Source organism: Euphorbia lathyris, chromosome 9, assembly GCF_963576675.1.
Source record: "Euphorbia lathyris chromosome 9, ddEupLath1.1, whole genome shotgun sequence".
In the NCBI taxonomy this organism is placed as follows: domain Eukaryota; kingdom Viridiplantae; phylum Streptophyta; class Magnoliopsida; order Malpighiales; family Euphorbiaceae; genus Euphorbia; species Euphorbia lathyris.
In genome coordinates, this window is record NC_088918.1 from 27,795,667 (window position 1) to 27,812,617 (window position 16,951).

At 37.5% G+C, this 16,951-nt stretch overlaps 1 protein-coding gene across 1 annotated transcript; it reads left to right on the forward strand.

Annotated features, from left to right (window-relative positions):
- Window positions 1-1,851: 1,851 nt before the first annotated feature.
- LOC136206465 (myosin-11) lies at window positions 1,852-13,376 on the forward strand. The gene is made up of 38 exons (XM_065997523.1): window positions 1,852-2,450; window positions 3,516-3,644; window positions 3,826-3,969; window positions 4,107-4,252; window positions 4,337-4,493; window positions 4,600-4,658; window positions 4,906-5,065; window positions 5,151-5,300; window positions 5,388-5,524; window positions 5,616-5,762; window positions 5,874-5,975; window positions 6,086-6,143; window positions 6,222-6,323; window positions 6,520-6,557; window positions 6,866-6,992; window positions 7,075-7,245; window positions 7,365-7,496; window positions 7,583-7,692; window positions 7,823-7,883; window positions 8,020-8,197; window positions 8,329-8,534; window positions 8,635-8,754; window positions 8,858-8,956; window positions 9,370-9,591; window positions 10,206-10,345; window positions 10,521-10,632; window positions 10,724-10,765; window positions 10,883-11,134; window positions 11,222-11,377; window positions 11,469-11,675; window positions 11,799-11,939; window positions 12,052-12,122; window positions 12,211-12,310; window positions 12,392-12,448; window positions 12,545-12,601; window positions 12,694-12,774; window positions 12,855-12,937; window positions 13,019-13,376. The coding sequence occupies exons 1-38, from the start codon at window positions 2,448-2,450 to the stop codon at window positions 13,140-13,142; spliced, it is 4,581 nt and encodes a 1,526-aa protein (XP_065853595.1). The 5' UTR covers window positions 1,852-2,447; the 3' UTR covers window positions 13,143-13,376.
- Window positions 13,377-16,951: the final 3,575 nt, after the last annotated feature.

Genomic DNA, 16,951 nt, shown 5'->3' on the forward strand with positions numbered 1-16,951 from the left:
GGAAGACTTTGCCATAAATGTCGAAACATTCTGTTTATCTGACGAAAAGCTGCTGAGCACTGCCGTAGACAGAAGATGCAAGAATCTCATTGGCCAACGACACTGAGCACGTCCTGAGTGACAATGACAGGAAGCCGTTAGCCTCCAACGGTTATTTCGAAATTTGAAATTACCGGTGCTTGAAGTGTCACTATATAAAGGCCTCTCAATTGCTTCATTCGATGCAGATCTTCAATTAGTCGAAACGCTGACCAAATTCATACTTGAAGTTCTGTGAGAAAAGCAAAGCAAAATCTTACACCAATTTCCAATCATTGTGTAAAAGTCTAGAGTGATTTCATTCATCTAAAGTGTCTTAGCAATTGTTGTTTAGGACAAACACTTTATCATTTCTAGAAGAATAGAAAGGAGAAGCCGAGTACTCGGTTATAGTACTCAGCGGTAGTTATAGGAGTGAGTAGAGGTATAGATGAAGGTACTCTTGTATACTCAGCTTCTATTGTAAAAGGTTTCGTGCTCTACCTTTAAAGAGCTCAGTAGAGAATTCAAAAAGCTCGGAACGCGTTTCGGGGACTGGACGTAGGCAGAGAGGCCGAACCAGGATATGTCTGCTGAGTAACATATTTCTAACCTTTAAACTCCTTTATATATTGCTTGCTATAAAACTGACTAAGTAACGAACTCACGCTGAGTTGAGTGCACTAAGAAGCTGAGTTCAGGAATAGACTCAAAGTGCTATCTCCTGACTCAAAGAAAGAAACAGTCTTAGTCACCAGTTGACTAAGCTTGTGTCTTAAAACTACTTAGCGCCGCTGTGGAAACCTTTTCTTGAGAAAAGAAGTCAGCCTTAACGGACAAAATTTTAAATAGTTCCTATCCCCCCCTTGGAACTAACTTTGTCACGTTATACGGGACCAACAGTAGTTATAGTCGGTGAGCAGAGTTCTGGCAACACATAATCCAAAATCCTTATTAGGTGCCCTCTCATCAATTCCTTCAAATAGCAATCCCCCGTCGTGAAGCACTAAATTCTCAAGTTTTCCCTCCATTGACGCTATTTGAATCATTAATCTTAGCCGATGAAAAATAGATGAAAACCTAGAAGGAATCTAGGAAAACCTCAAGAGAAGGAAACAACTCTATAAAGGAAGGAGCGATAGACAGAGAAGTTTAGAATGCTCCCCCGAATCGAGAGGCTATCCTCCTTCACCCTTTATCATAGTCATTTTACGAGAATCTTTGGCTGTAGGAAAAAAATGAAGACATCCAACCCGTAATCGCAATGATCCAATTGCAAGAGTGAAGCTCTACCAACTGAGCTATATCCCCCGATCGGGTTGTCCTCCCAGGTCTCACCGGTGTAGCATGTAGGTCGTGATGTGCCTCGAGACGGCCGTCTCCTGTCCCCCTACCGGCGGGAATCCGCTCCCGGGTTGTCTCTCTGCTGCGTCTAGCCCGTTGAGAAACCTTGTTGAGGTCTCGATAGTCTACACAGACCCTTACTCTGCCGTCTTTCTTCGCCATAGGGATGACTCTCGTAAGGAGCAAAAACCCTATCATTCTATTATGTTCAATGTTAAAATTTATTTTGTTTATATTATTTTTAGAAAGTAAATTAAGAGTCTTTAGAGATACGTCTACGATATATTTGGCCAATTTTTTTTTTTTTTAAATTCCAACTTCATTGTCTCTTTTATTTAAACTTTATTGTTAATATAATATAAAATTTAATTAACAACCTTTATATCACCAAGTTATATTTGAGGTGCCATGGATATATTTTACCTTTTATTTATGACAAAAATGTGAGAATATATCGATCCACCGGATGAGGTCCATGAAAGTAGAGTAATATGATATGAGTGACAGAAAGTGAAGAAATTTCCGTGGAGAGAGGAAGAGAGTAGTGAAAGAGGAGACCTGGTATACTGAAATAGTAACCACGAATTGGCGCGAAACCAAAGGGATGAAAACCGAACTCAAAGGCCCTTTCACAGAATCTCCTCTTTCTCCTTTCAATCAATGCCATTCTCTTCGGCCCCAACTCGTACCCACAAAAAAACACAACTCTTTCCACTCTCCAATCTTTCCTCTTCCTTTCCTTCCCTTCAATCATTCACCATTTTCATTTTCTTGCACCATACTCCATTATTATTCATCTTACTCCTTTTTTTTTCTTTTCTATTCCAATTTGGGAAACTGGGTATCATTTCTGCACTTGTTTTTCCAATCTGCAGTAGCCAATGGCTACTGGGTCGTTTTTGTTTTTAATCCGTGTGATCCAGTTTTCATGAAGTTTTGTTTTTTAATTCATTCATGTTGGTTTCGAAACTGTATGGGCTTTTTATTATTTTGTGGCCTTGGGATCTTTGTGATCAAGGTGTAATTTTGAGTTAGGGGATTTGATGCAAGTTGCTTAGTCAGGTGATTCATTCAAAGGCTTAAATATGGTAAGTGAAAGAATTATTATTTTGCTTTTGGTAGAGTAATTCAATTATCTCTACCTGACACCTCGTTATTGGAGTTTATCATGCTTTAATTATGTGAATAACGATCGTTTTCCCTTTATCCAAGTTCATAAATCCCAATTTTTTACTGAAAAATATAAGATATAGGTTCATTGCTAAATTCATATGTGCATGTCCTAAGGTTCTTTAATTAGTGTGTTGGATACTAAGATGTTTTAGCTTAGGAAAAATAAATCACTAGTTGTAGGGATGAGAAGAAAATGGGAAGATGAATTGGAAGGGTGACTTAATAATGCAACATGATTCTGGTGACCACTGAATAATGTTAAATATGGGAAAGTACTTGTGATGAACTTTGTTGCACGGATGCTCCTCTTTAATAGTGTTTCTGTGTTTCGTGTCCGATTTCATTTGAAGGCTATTTTATGAAGGTTATGTTTTAGAAATAATGTTTCCTGGTGTCCGTGTCCCTGCAACATAGGTGATGAAGAATGCTTGTGATCTGATTAATGTAGTGGATTTCAACATTAAGTCTTAGTGGTACATGGGAAAGTTTCTATGGTTCTTAGTAAGAAAATGTTCATAATAGCGGTTCAAAGTACTAATTTGGTTTCTCATGGAGAGAAATCTGCTTGCAGCCAAATGAGCTATTTTTTTTTAACTGTAGTCTTTAGGCTAAAGATGCCACATGGACAAGCATGGAAGATCATCATAAATTTTCATAAATAAATGAAATATTAAGCCCAACAATACTACAATAAATACTTACATCTAGAGGTTGTTCAATGACAATTTGCATCAATTCAAATGAAAGAGAAACATCAAGAAGTTTAGGGTTCGAGATAGATAGGTAAGGACTGATGGAATTAGACATCATTAAGAGCTCAAAAAGAAAAAGCTGAGTCTAGAACATTGTTTTTCTATGGATAGGTCATATTAGTTTTGATAAGAGTGTTAAAAATCCTAAGACTAGTGATGGTGTTTTAGATTGATTTATTTCCCAGTTGATGCATAGAAGGTTCATAATTCAAAGCATATATGCTGCAGGCAACTACTGTGAATATAATTGAAGGCTCTCATTGCTGGGTTGAAGACTCAGAAGACGCTTGGATTGATGGACTAGTATTAAAGATTACTGGAAAAAATGTCGAAATCGAAACATCAGGTGGAAAGAAGGTAAATATATGCTTACAAATTGAGATAAAGAGGAAATATAATTTTGTTTTCCAGATTTCACATGTTTATAATGCTAACAGATTAGTTGAAATAAAAGGAGTCTTCTCTTCTTTTTTTTTTTGGGTCTTTTTCTTCCTTGTGGTTTTCTGATATAGTCTTTCCTACGTTTGATAATTTTAAGATTACGGCAAACTTGTCGAAAATATACCCAAAAGATACGGAAGCTCCTGCTGGTGGAGTTGATGACATGACAAAGCTTTCTTATTTGCATGAGCCTGGAGTTTTGGAAAATCTAAAAACAAGATATGAACTGAATGAAATCTATGTAAGTTCTTACTGTCCCTTGATATCAATCAAGAGAAATGATTATAATGGATATTGAGAGAAGGGAAAAGAAGAAAACTCTTTCTGTCTGCAATCACTGATCTGTGAAATAATGTAACTTTTCTGCTTCCCTTCCAGACTTACACTGGGAATATTCTTATTGCTATTAATCCATTTCAAAGACTGCCTCATATTTACGATTCTCACATGATGCAACAATACAAGGGAGCACCATTTGGGGAGCTAAGTCCTCATGTTTTTGCAGTTGCTGATGTTGCATACAGGTTATTATTGTCAACATTTTGTGTAATTCAAATTAGTTTCTTTACCTCTAATGTGCTAAATAGGCATTTTTTTGCTAAAATCAGGGCAATGATCAATGAGGGAAAAAGCAATTCGATTTTGGTCAGCGGTGAAAGTGGTGCAGGAAAAACTGAGACCACAAAAATGCTTATGAGGTACCTTGCCTTTTTAGGTGGTCGAGTAGCTACTGAAGGAAGGACAGTTGAACAGCAAGTTCTTGAAGTATGTCTGGAAGCTTTGCTTAATTTTGATGAACTTTTGCCATTGTGATTGTCTCTATTTGATAATATTCTTTTGGTTTCTTATAATACTTCTGCACTATCTGCAGTCAAATCCAGTCCTTGAAGCTTTTGGGAATGCTAAAACTGTTAGAAACAATAATTCCAGGTCTGAAACTTCTCCGCTAACAGAAAACATGATGTGATTACATCCGCTTCATATCCACGACATGCAATACAAAAGATAATATCAGAAAACTCATTGCATAAACTTTATAAGATCTTTAACTATGATAGATAATTTAAGTGGCAATTGATCTCTTATCATTAACATCTAATGTTTCGTTAAAAGGTTTTAGACTTGAATGTGTTGGTCACTTGACATTGATGTTCTCCTACAATTAATACTGGTGCAGCCGTTTTGGTAAATTTGTTGAGATCCAGTTTGATAAGCATGGAAGAATCTCAGGAGCTGCCATCAGAACTTACCTTTTGGAGAGATCCCGTGTTTGCCAAGTTTCTGATCCTGAGCGAAACTATCACTGCTTTTACCTTCTTTGTGCCGCACCACAGGAGGTAATCATTATGATTCTGAAGTTAGTGCGGTTTTAATTTGTTTTCATTTCATAAAACTTCCAGCTAAAGTTCTTGTCATTAACAGGAAATTGAAAAGTACAAGTTGGGGAATCCAAAATCGTTTCACTATCTTAACCAATCAAAATGTTATGAGTTGGTTGGCATAAGTGATGCTCATGACTACCTTGCCACAAGAAGAGCTATGGACATTGTTGGAATAAGTGCAAAGGAACAGGTGTGGCTCGTGAACATGCATTCTTACAATTACAGCTACCAGTTGGACGCGCATCTTACTGTTTAGCACTCTTTCTCTATATCTCAGGAAGCAATTTTCAGAGTTGTTGCTGCAATCCTTCACCTTGGAAATATCGATTTTACTAAGGGAAAGGAAGCTGATTCATCAGTTCCAAAAGATGAGCAATCCAAATTTCATCTTAAAATGGCAGCAGAGCTACTAATGTATGACTTCCATTTTTCATATCACCTAAAGAGCTGGTTTTTTAGATTTGAACACTTTCAAAGAGACTTAATGTATGAACACCATTTTCAGGTGTGATATTAAGGGCTTGGAAGATGCACTATGTAAGCGTGTTATGATCACCCCTGAGGAGGTTATCAAGCGAAGTCTGGATCCTCAAAGTGCAGCTATAAGCAGGGATGGTTTAGCTAAGACAGTTTATTGCCGCTTGTTTGACTGGTAAAACAATTACTGTATGAGGTATCTGTGCCTCATATAACCATGAGATACATCAAGCGAGATGAAAACTGTATAATCCTAATTTTCCTTCTTTTGTCTGGTAATGGACAGGTTAGTGGATAAAATTAATACGTCGATTGGACAAGATGCTACTTCAAAATGTCTGATTGGGGTCCTTGACATCTATGGTTTTGAAAGCTTTAAAGCTAACAGGTAACCACTAATCAGAAATAACATAACCTAGTAACTCTCATGCATTATATTAGGTACTGCAGGAAATTGCTTGCAAGTTTTGGATAATAATTTACTACCCGGTTGTGCAGTTTTGAGCAATTCTGTATTAACTTTACGAACGAGAAGTTGCAGCAACATTTCAACCAGGTAATGATTACATAGCATTATAGCCACTCAGATTTATCAGTTTCTTTTACCTGATGAAGGATCGGTAATGGCTTTCAGCACGTCTTTAAAATGGAACAAGAAGAGTACACTAAAGAGCAGATCGATTGGAGCTACATTGAGTTTGTTGATAATCAAGATGTCTTGGATCTCATTGAGAAGGTTATTCCTTCACACAATTTTAAATATCATTTTTAATTTTAACAAATTTTCTCATTTGTCATAACCTAAAATCAGACAATGCATTACTATTTATCTTTTCCCTCCAAATGCTTAACTGGTTTGTGAGCTTATTCTATACTTTTTACATTTGAATTACCATCTTAAGTATGTAATCTTTTATTTTGGTATCTTGCAGAAACCTGGGGGAATCATTGCCCTCCTTGATGAAGCTTGGTATGTGTAAAGAACAATTGAGAGATTAGAAAATGTTCTTCTATAGATTATTAATGAATAGTTATAGGTATTTATACACGAGGTAAAAAGCTAAACAAGGAACGCTAATAAAAGCTAATAAATTTACACCTATTGACTATTGACTATTTATATCTATTCACACTGTAACAACTCTTTTATTTGATTTTCGGTCTTAAAAATCTTGGGTCTTATAAATTGTTTTTCTATCTACTGATTAAACCTTGTAAGAAGTTTTATGTTGCTCATATCTGCTGCATGTAAATTCTTCCTTTATCTTTGTTTTTCAGCATGTTTCCAAAGTCAACACATGAAACATTTTCGAATAAGCTATATCAGACGTTTAAAAGTCACAAGCGTTTCATCAAGCCGAAATTGTCTCGAACAGATTTCACCGTCGCTCATTACGCAGGAGAGGCATGGCTCCTGGATCTTGGTTTTTCTGTAGTGTAATCTGCTGTTGAATTACTATAACTTTCTCAGAGATCTTTTTTCTCAGGTGCTCTATCAATCTGATCACTTTTTGGACAAGAACAAGGACTATGTGGTTCCTGAACACCAGGATTTGTTGGGTGTTTCCAAATGTTCATTTGTAGCAGGCCTTTTCCCTGCACTTCCAGATGAGACGAGCAAATCTTCGAAGTTCTCTTCCATTGGCTCCCGTTTCAAGGTAATGTTGCTTCTGTAATCTTTGTGACTGCAAATAGTTTTTACCTTACAAAAAAACAACTAATGCAATTTTATGGACCATATAATGTCATTTCTCATACTGCAATACAAATGATGCAGCTACAACTACAATCACTAATGGAAACTTTAAATTCAACTGAACCGCACTATATCAGATGTGTAAAACCAAACAACTTACTCAAGCCTGCCATATTCGAGAACATTAATATCATGCAACAGTTGCGGTGTGGTGTAAGTTTAATTTTGGTATTTGTTTATCTGAAGATTATTCTTGGGCCAATGCATCTGATTTTTATAACCTCTGGTTGTCCCATTAGGGAGTTCTGGAAGCAATCAGAATCAGTTGTGCTGGATACCCTACTCGCAAACCTTTCTTTGAATTCGTAAACCGATTTGGGCTTCTTGCTCCAGAGGCTTTGGAAGGAAAGTAAGTACCTAGTTTAGGGTAATCTTCAGCTTTCAGGACAATAATTCCTGTAAAATATAAAAGATTATAACTTATTGCTGGCTAAGCATGAATATAGTGGATTTATTTGTTATAAATTCATTGTGAGCAGCTACGATGAAAAGGTTGCCTGCCGAAAGATTCTGGAAAAGAAGGGACTTCAAGGATTTCAGGTAATAGTTAGTGTCCTTTATATGATTGTTTGTATCTATCTATCCGTGACAAAATAATGACGGTCCACTCATCCATATTTTATGTTCTTTGATTAAAGATATGCTTATTCAATTCGCCTCAAAAAAAAAAATTCAGGTAGGAAAAACAAAGGTATTCTTAAGAGCTGGTCAGATGGCTGAATTAGATGCAAGGAGAACCGAGGTACTCAGTAATGCAGCAAAAACCATCCAACGGCGAGTACGAACTCATTGTGCTCGTAAACGGTTTATTGCACTGCGGAAGGCTGCTATATACATACAGGCATTGTGGAGAGGTGATTCATCTTAAAACCATACTCTGTGTGTATATATACATATGTCGCTCATACTTTTTCTGTTCTGTTCCCACCGTCTTCTATTTTGTACTCATTTTTTTTTTATAAAAAAATAAATTTGTGTTTTCTAGGAAGACTTGCATGCAAAATTTTTGAAGGCATGAAAAGGGAGGCGGGTGCTATAAAAATTCAGAAGCATGTCCGCAGGTATGAAGCCAGAAAAGCCTACAAGAACCTACATGTCTCTGCACTTCTCTTGCAAACGGGTTTGAGAGCAATGGCTGCTCACAAGGAATACAGATTTAAGTTGCAAACTAAAGCTGCAATTATTATTCAGGTTATACCTGCAATAAGTTTACATTGTTTGGAGGCTTTACTTTGTGGCATATCTGATTTGTCAAAAATGTTACTCTTTTACTTGGAATAACAAAATGCAGACCCGTTGGCGTTGTCATAGAGCCTTTTTGTACTATAAGAGGCTGAAGAGAGGAGCAATTGTGTCCCAAACCCGATGGAGGGGAACAATCGCCAGGAGGGAGCTTCGGAAGCTCAAAATGGTCTGTATGCTGGTTTTCTGCAAATGAGTAGTTGGAAAAACTTTCAATTCCTGCAACTTTCAACTTAAACTGGAATACTTGCATAAACGTTCAATTCCTGCAGGAAGCAAGGGAAACTGGTGCGTTAAAAGAAGCAAAGAATAAACTTGAAAAACAAGTAGAGGAACTCACTTGGCGGCTACAATTGGAAAAACGTTTAAGGGTGAGCTTTCTACTTTACAGATGGACATTATTAGTGAGCAGGATAAAGGGGCGGCCCGGTGCACTACGCGTCCCCGCTAAGCGAGGGTCCGGGGAGGGGTCCCACCACAAGGGTGTACTGGGGGCAAGCCTTCCCTTGTCAATTTTTTGACAAGAGGCCGCTCCTAGGACTCGAACCCGTGACCTTCGGTCACACGACAACAACGTCTTACTGTTGCACGAGGATATTTATAAAAATTATTTTTATGCTTCTTTTTCTACAACTGCATTGAAAACAAGACATCAATTTAGAATCTAAAAGAATGGTATTCACTCTTTGGAGCCCTTCTGATTTTGAACCTGAAGAATTGACTGCCGTTTATTGATAATGTTTGATGATCACAATGCTTATGCTAGTCTTTTAACCTCGTGCAGACTGACTTAGAGGAAGCAAAAGCACAGGAGGCAACAAAACTTCAGCATACCATGGAAGAAATGCAAAAGAAGATAGATGATGCAAATGCATTGATAGTAAAGGAACGAGATGATGCGATGAAGGCTATTGAAGAAGCACCTCCCGTTATTAAAGAAACTCAAGTACTCATTGAAGATACAAAGAAAATTGAATCTCTAACAGAAGAAGTAGAAATCTTGAAGGTTAGATTTTATGTCGCAGTCCATTATATATCTTCTGGTAAATCAAATATATGTAATATCAGCCAAATGACAGACTATGCAGTAGCGAATATGTGAAAATGCCGTATGATAATATGTGTCTTAACTAAATGCGTATTGCTGACTGGTCCAGTTATTTTTATCTGATAGTTATGTTTGGTTCACCACTGCAAAGTGACTAATGGGTTCAAACCACTGAAAAACAGTTTAAATAGAGCTGGAAATAGGACATTTTATTATCTAGTATCGGTGCCTCCATATCAAATTTGAGACTTCAAATGGGGTTTTATTATAATAGTAGGAACTAGGCATTATTTGAGGTCCAAACTCCTGGATATGACCTCAGAACAACTTTGGAGAAGACTAATATTTTGAAAATTCATCACAAAGGGAAATGAGTTTGTCATTGGGAAATGTGAAGGTTAGGACTATGATTTTCTCTGTACTTTATTGCTAAAGTTCATGATACTGTCTGAGCTTTATGTAGGTGTGCATCACTATACTGATGATTCTTTCTTTTGTTTATTTTAGGTACGTAGCTGCAGAATGTTATCATTTCATATAGTTGATTTGACATCAGCTTTGTGTGCCTGCAGGCATCAGTGGATTCTGAAAGACAAAGAGCTGATGATAACGAAAAGAAATACAATGAAGTCAAAGAGAATAGTGAAGAGAGAACGAAAAAATTAGAGGACACAGAGAAAAAAGTTCAGCAGCTTCAGGAATCTTTGCAGAGGTAATGTAAACCCTACCATTTTATTTATATTCTGCCAGGATTTTGTATCAGATAGTAAAATCAAGTACAATTTTTTATGTTCAAGATCCAACCAATTATCTTACTATGGGCAGAAAGTTACAGCGGTTAACAATTTTCCTCGTGTAATTAACTAGCTCACGTACTTTTGTATTAGGCTAGAAGAGAAGATTACCAATTTAGAATCAGAGAATCAAGTTTTGCGGCAACAGGCTGTGTCCATGACACCCAGCAAGTTCCTTTCAGGACGCTCCAGATCAATTATGCAGGTGCGTTTTCGTTAGATGAATATCTAGTGTGTTTTTGTTTTATGAACATAATATGACGTAAGAGCTTTTCCTTTCATCTGACTTTTTGCAGCGGGCTGATAGTCATATCCCATTGGATGCAAAGACAAGCATGGCAAGTTACCTACTTGAATATACACATCTCCAAATAATGAAAAAGACCTGACATTTTCTTTGTCTGGCTGAGCTCTTTGTTGAGTTTTTAATTAGCTTACCTGCTTAAATGGATCAGGAATTGCATAGCTCTTCGATGAACCACAGGGAGTCTGAAGCAGATGATAAACCACAAAAGTCGCTAAATGAGAAACAACAGGAGAACCAGGAGTTGCTCATTCGTTGTATTGCACAACATCTTGGCTTTTCAGGGAACAGGCCTATTGCAGCCTGCATCATATACAAATGCCTTTTGCAGTGGAGATCATTTGAAGTTGAACGCACTAGCGTCTTTGATCGAATAATTCAGACAATAGGCCATGCTATTGAGGTATGAAATGCTGAATCTTATATCATCTACCATTTTCCTTTGTCCTACTCAGAAGCTGCCTCTTCTAACATGTTATTTTCATACCAGACCCAAGATAACAACGACATATTGGCCTATTGGTTATCCAATGCATCAACGCTTCTCTTGCTACTTCAGCGCACATTGAAGGCCAGTGGCGCAGCTGGAATGACTCCACAACGCCGTCGATCTTCATCTGCTACTCTGTTCGGAAGAATGACACAGGTGAGGATAAGTCTTAAAATCATAGTCATAGGATGTTGATAAGAAATTTCATTTCCGTGACTTCTTCTATTGTGTTGTTGTCTTCATTTAGAGTTTCCGTGGAACTCCACAAGGAGTCAACCTTTCCTTAATCAACGGTAACATTAGTGGAGGAGTGGATACATTGCGCCAAGTTGAAGCGAAGTACCCAGCTTTGCTTTTTAAACAGCAACTTACAGCCTATGTGGAAAAAATTTACGGAATGATTCGAGATAATCTGAAGAAAGAAATTTCTCCTTTGCTCGGATTGTGCATCCAGGTACGTTACTTATAATACATGGAAACAGAGTTGCTAAATAGTTAAACTGATCAATTGCGGCTTTTAGTTACTTTTTTCGCAATACCTAGATGATTTTCTGTTTGAAATATAATTCAAAAATAGGCACCAAGAACATCCAGAGCAAGCTTAGTAAAAGGAGTACGTTCAGTAGCTAACACTGCAGCCCAGCAAGCCTTGATTGCTCACTGGCAAGGAATCGTTAAGAGCCTCGGAAATTTCTTAAACACTTTGAAAGCAAATCATGTAAGCTTGTTGCATATTCAAATGATCTTTCCGCACATGATACAAAACATCTTAACAAATTAAAAATGAAATTCCTAATTTTTTTTTTTTCATTTTTGGTGATTCTATATAGGTACCCCCATTTTTGGTTCGAAAGGTGTTCACGCAAATATTTTCCTTCATCAATGTTCAGTTATTTAACAGGTATTTTCACAAAAATTTCACTGCTAGAATGGCCACAACAAATAGCTTATTTACTTGCATACCTTCTTGCCTTCTTTCCTCTGTGCAGTCTTTTGTTGAGGCGAGAGTGTTGTTCATTTAGTAACGGTGAGTATGTGAAAGCTGGATTAGCTGAATTGGAACATTGGTGTTACAAGGCAACAGATGAGGTAATCCGTCTTGTCCTGTCCTTTTACAAATTCAGCTTGTAACAAATAATTACTGGCATATACTGAAAATTACAATTGCAGTATGCAGGTTCATCCTGGGACGAACTCAAGCATATCAGACAAGCTATAGGGTTTCTGGTATCTTTATGTTCTTAATTAATCTAGCACCACATTTTTGTAGTAGTTTGACGAGGAAGAAAACACAAGCATATAATTTATTGTTTTTCTATGCAGGTCATACATCAAAAACCGAAAAAAACATTGGATGAAATAAGTCATGACCTGTGTCCGGTGAGTAATGCATAGCCATTGATATCATGATACCTGTGAATAAATTCATTGTCTTTCTTATATCAAATCAAACTTGATTATTTCTTTTACAGGTTCTCAGTATACAGCAGCTATACCGGATAAGTACGATGTATTGGGATGACAAATACGGAACACATAGTGTATCCTCGGAAGTAAGCATTTCACAGTTTCACTGCACAATTTATCTTGGTCACAATTGATCATAACTCTTTCATCTGAATACTTCTTGTAGGTTATATCGAATATGAGGGTTTTGATGACAGAAGATTCGAACAATGCTGTTAGTAGTTCTTTCCTGTTGGATGATGATTCAAGGTTAGACTTCTTCTCCCTTGTTCGATCTTCTCTTACATTAATTCGACATCAACTTACAGAATTTCCCTTTCCCTGATGCAGCATTCCGTTCTCAGTAGACGACTTGTCGAAGTCGATGGAACAAATTGACATATCTGATATTGAACCTCCACCGCTTATTCGCGAGAACTCAGGATTTAGTTTCTTGCTGCCACGTTCAGATTAGACAATATGATCATATAGTGCACAAAAGAAAGATGTAAAGTGGAAGTGCAAGCTCTACAGTTTTTGATATGTCTTTGTGGACTTCTTTTGCAACTTTTTTTTAGTTTGCTACTTAGAAGGGATGTCTTTAGTCCCTCATTCATGTAGTGAATCTTTTTGGTTTTGTTGTAGAAGTAGCTTATATTTTTTTTTATAGGTAAGAAGAAAAAGTTAATAAAAGCATCATTTTTTCTCTTGATCTGCAATCAATACATATACTGTTACATTATAAGGATCTAATTGAATAGCAATAAGAAGATAGATGTTCAAATGAAGGCTTGGTAAACATCAGTTCCCTTAACTTTCTGAATATATAAACTAAATTAGTTTTTATTATCATCCTAATTTGATTCTCCTCATTCAGATTGTTACAAGCCTATGAAAATTAGAATTAAAAAAGGGTTATTAGTTAATAAGATTATGCAATCAATAATATGTCTTTCACTACAAATTTTATAAAAAAATCTGCACTACAAGAAATACGGATTTAAATTGTTACCTCTTTCTCTACATATTCTAATGCAAAATTTCCCCATATGCTTGCTAGTTTAAACCCTTCATATTGATCAGCAAGTCCTCTTTTTCTGATAAGGGCATCAATACGATCAATCCGGCAAAAATCTGAAACAGGACTCACGCGGCATGTGGAGACACTAACACACTGTGTGAGCAATTGAAGTAAGGAGGAAACAATGGGGAAAAAGCCACAACGTGTGACCTTCCCACACGTCTTGTGAACGGGCACCAAATGTTTCTGCCCGAAATTGATTAATTCACACGATGTGTCACCTATTCAACACGCCGTGTGAGTTAAAACAAAGCCAGCCAAGTCCACTACCAAGAACCAGCCATATGTCGACTCCGTCAGCTTATTCACGGTGTGGACCATCAAGACCTAGCCACACACCGTGTGGCCAAACTTCGTGGCCAAGTATCTTCAGCCTGTCACTTATCCTGCCACACCTTATTTACTGTTTTGCCACTTTGTATTTGTTGTTTGGCATTAAAGTTTATTTACTGATTTTCCATCAACATAATTTCTCCCGTTTTACCACTATTATTTAGGTTAAACTTGTAATACCTAGTAAAGACCCCTATTATTTGGTCTTTTCTTATCTAGGTTCAGGGAGGTATTTACCCAAACATTTTGTAAGGATGTAAATTCTTTATCATTAGAAACACATTTTCCTCTTGGAAGTAAGGTTTTTACCTTGAACTGAGATTTTTTTCCTACTAGTTGAGCTAGTGAAGAGTATTTTTCTTTGTTTCTTTAAGATCCAAACAATCATTATCGTCACTGATCTGTATTAGTTGGTATCAGAGCCGGTCGTTTTCCTAACACGAGACTTCTTCGGTAATGGTTCAACCTAGATCCTCACAAAAAGCTATGGAAGCACAAGATAAGAAGATAGAAGATTTGAGAGCTGAAATGAGGGAACAATTTCAGGTGCAAAGCGAAGAACGGAGACACAGATGAGCAAATGAGAGAGCATCTATGGAGAGACTCTAAATAGAGGTGTGAAATATGGTCCAACAACCTGTGGGAAGGCATCAAAGGAGAAACGATGAGATTTCGATTCCTCAACCCTAACGACAACCAACACCAACACCACTGTCACCTCCACCAAGGAGGGATTTGGTGCTACCAAACTCGCACCAAAAGGGCCCAAGGGCTCATGAGGTAAGAAGACCAAACTTTGTAGTTATGCATAACGAAGATAGTGATATTGATGGATATGATGATGTTGGGAATGTTGAACATGTTGGCTGTAATGATAATAGAAATGTTGAGTTGGTTGGGAGAAATCTATATATTGGTGTTGATTATGCTAGGGACGGACATACTGGTAATTTGATAGGGATGATGCGTTTAAGTTGAAAGTCGATTTGCCTTCATTTGGGGTGAGTTGGATATTGAGGGGTTTTTGGATTGGTTATCGAAGTCGAACGGTTCTTTGAGTATGTGGAGATTTCAGAACAACGGAAGGTTCGACTGGTGGCTTATCGGTTGAAGGGAGGTGCTTCTGTATGGTGGGATCAGTTGAGGGAAGAAAGAAGAAGGGTTGGTAGGGAGCCGATTAGGTATTGGCTTCAGATGAAGGCGATGTTAAGGGATCGATTTTTAACGCCGGATTATGAATAATACATCTATAATGCATATCGAGGATGCTCCTAAGGTAACAAGAGTGTCCACGAATATACTTCAGAGTTTTTGAGGCTTTCGGCAATGGCAAACTTATCAGAAACTGAAAGCCAAAAGACCTTTTAGGGGAAACATGTTACAAGTTCTAGTGGGATGAAAACTCCAATTGTGGGAAAGGCACCGACTGCGGATGTGAGACCTTTTAGGGGAGCACCACCACCTCCTAGGTGTAACAACCTTTATGCTAAGCCAACACCCTTTAAATGCTTCTGATGTAATGAGATGGGTCATCACTCAAATGAATGTCCAAAGAGGCAAAGTGCCAATGTGGTTGAGTGTTATGAAGACGATGATGAGGAGGTCTTTTGTGAATCGATTGATGAAGAGGATGATGGGGAATTTGATGATGCACGTGTCGTGCATGTAGTGAGGAGGTTGCTAGTATCGAATCAGGTTGAAGAGCTCCAAAGGCATCAATTATTTCGAACTTATTGCTTGGTGCAAGGGGAGAGGTGCAATGTAATCATTGATAGCGGTATCCAAAAGCATATCATTAGTAATACCATCGTCAAAAAGTCAGAGTTGGTTACGGAGGCCTATCCTAGCCCATATAGTATGGGGTGGATCAAGAGTGTGGTGAGTTAAGGGTGAACCAAATATGCAAGGTGTCGAGTGCCATTGGGGACAACCAAGATGAGATTTATTGTGATGTTGGGGACATGGATGAATGTCATTCACTCTTGGGGAAACCTTGGCAATTTGATCGGGATGTTACCCGTGCTGGGAGGATAAACACTTATCTGTTCATAAAGGAAAGGGTAAAGTATGTCCCCACCCATATATTGAGGGAACCAAACCCAAAGAACAAAGAGACTTTGATTATGTGCCTGACTCACTAGTCATTATCAATAAGTGTGAGGAAAGTCAACTTGTCTATGTAGTAATGGTGAAAGCAAGTGGAGGAACGAAGGGCGTAGAGGAAAGAGAAGTGACGAGGGAAGTTAGTGCAATGCTTAAGGAGTACAAAGATTTGTTTCTCGAAGAACTTCCATACGGATCACCCTCATTGAGGGAAATCCAACATCACATTGATTTAGTGCCCGAGACTGAAGGAAAATAGGCAAACGTTTGGCAGCGGAAATATAAAAATTTTAACCTTTTTCCATTAACCCAATATACGTTAATCGTTATTTCATATAAAGAGGGATAGAAAGAAATACCTTTTGATGTTCTATCTACAGTTGCAATCGAAGTGCCCACAACTCTTACTTCGAGTTCCCGAGCACACGACAAAACACAATTCAAAACCAAGTTAGAATTCAACCGTATGAAAAGCAATTAAGAATAGATTGCCTCTAATTAATCAACACAAGATCAAGGAATAGAGAAAGAGATTGATAATCAATTGAAACGGAAGGAAGCGGTGAATAATCTCGTCCTCAACAAGGGGGTCGAAATTCTTCTCTTCGGTAGACACTGTGTTAGCCGAAATTTACATATAGGGGGGTATATATACTCTCTTGTATCTAAACCCTAGTTAGATAGAAATAGGTTACTGAATAAGAATTTAATTCGGAATATAATTCTTATTTATTATCTATAATTATACCTAAATATAAAGATCATAA

Bases quoted from the DNA above. Each gene is read 5' to 3' on its own strand.
- LOC136206465 (XM_065997523.1), top strand. The intron at 5,301-5,387 runs GTGTGGCTCGTG...TCTATATCTCAG, and splicing joins GAATAAGTGCAAAGGAACAG to GAAGCAATTTTCAGAGTTGT. The intron at 11,940-12,051 runs GTAAGCTTGTTG...GATTCTATATAG, and splicing joins ACACTTTGAAAGCAAATCAT to GTACCCCCATTTTTGGTTCG.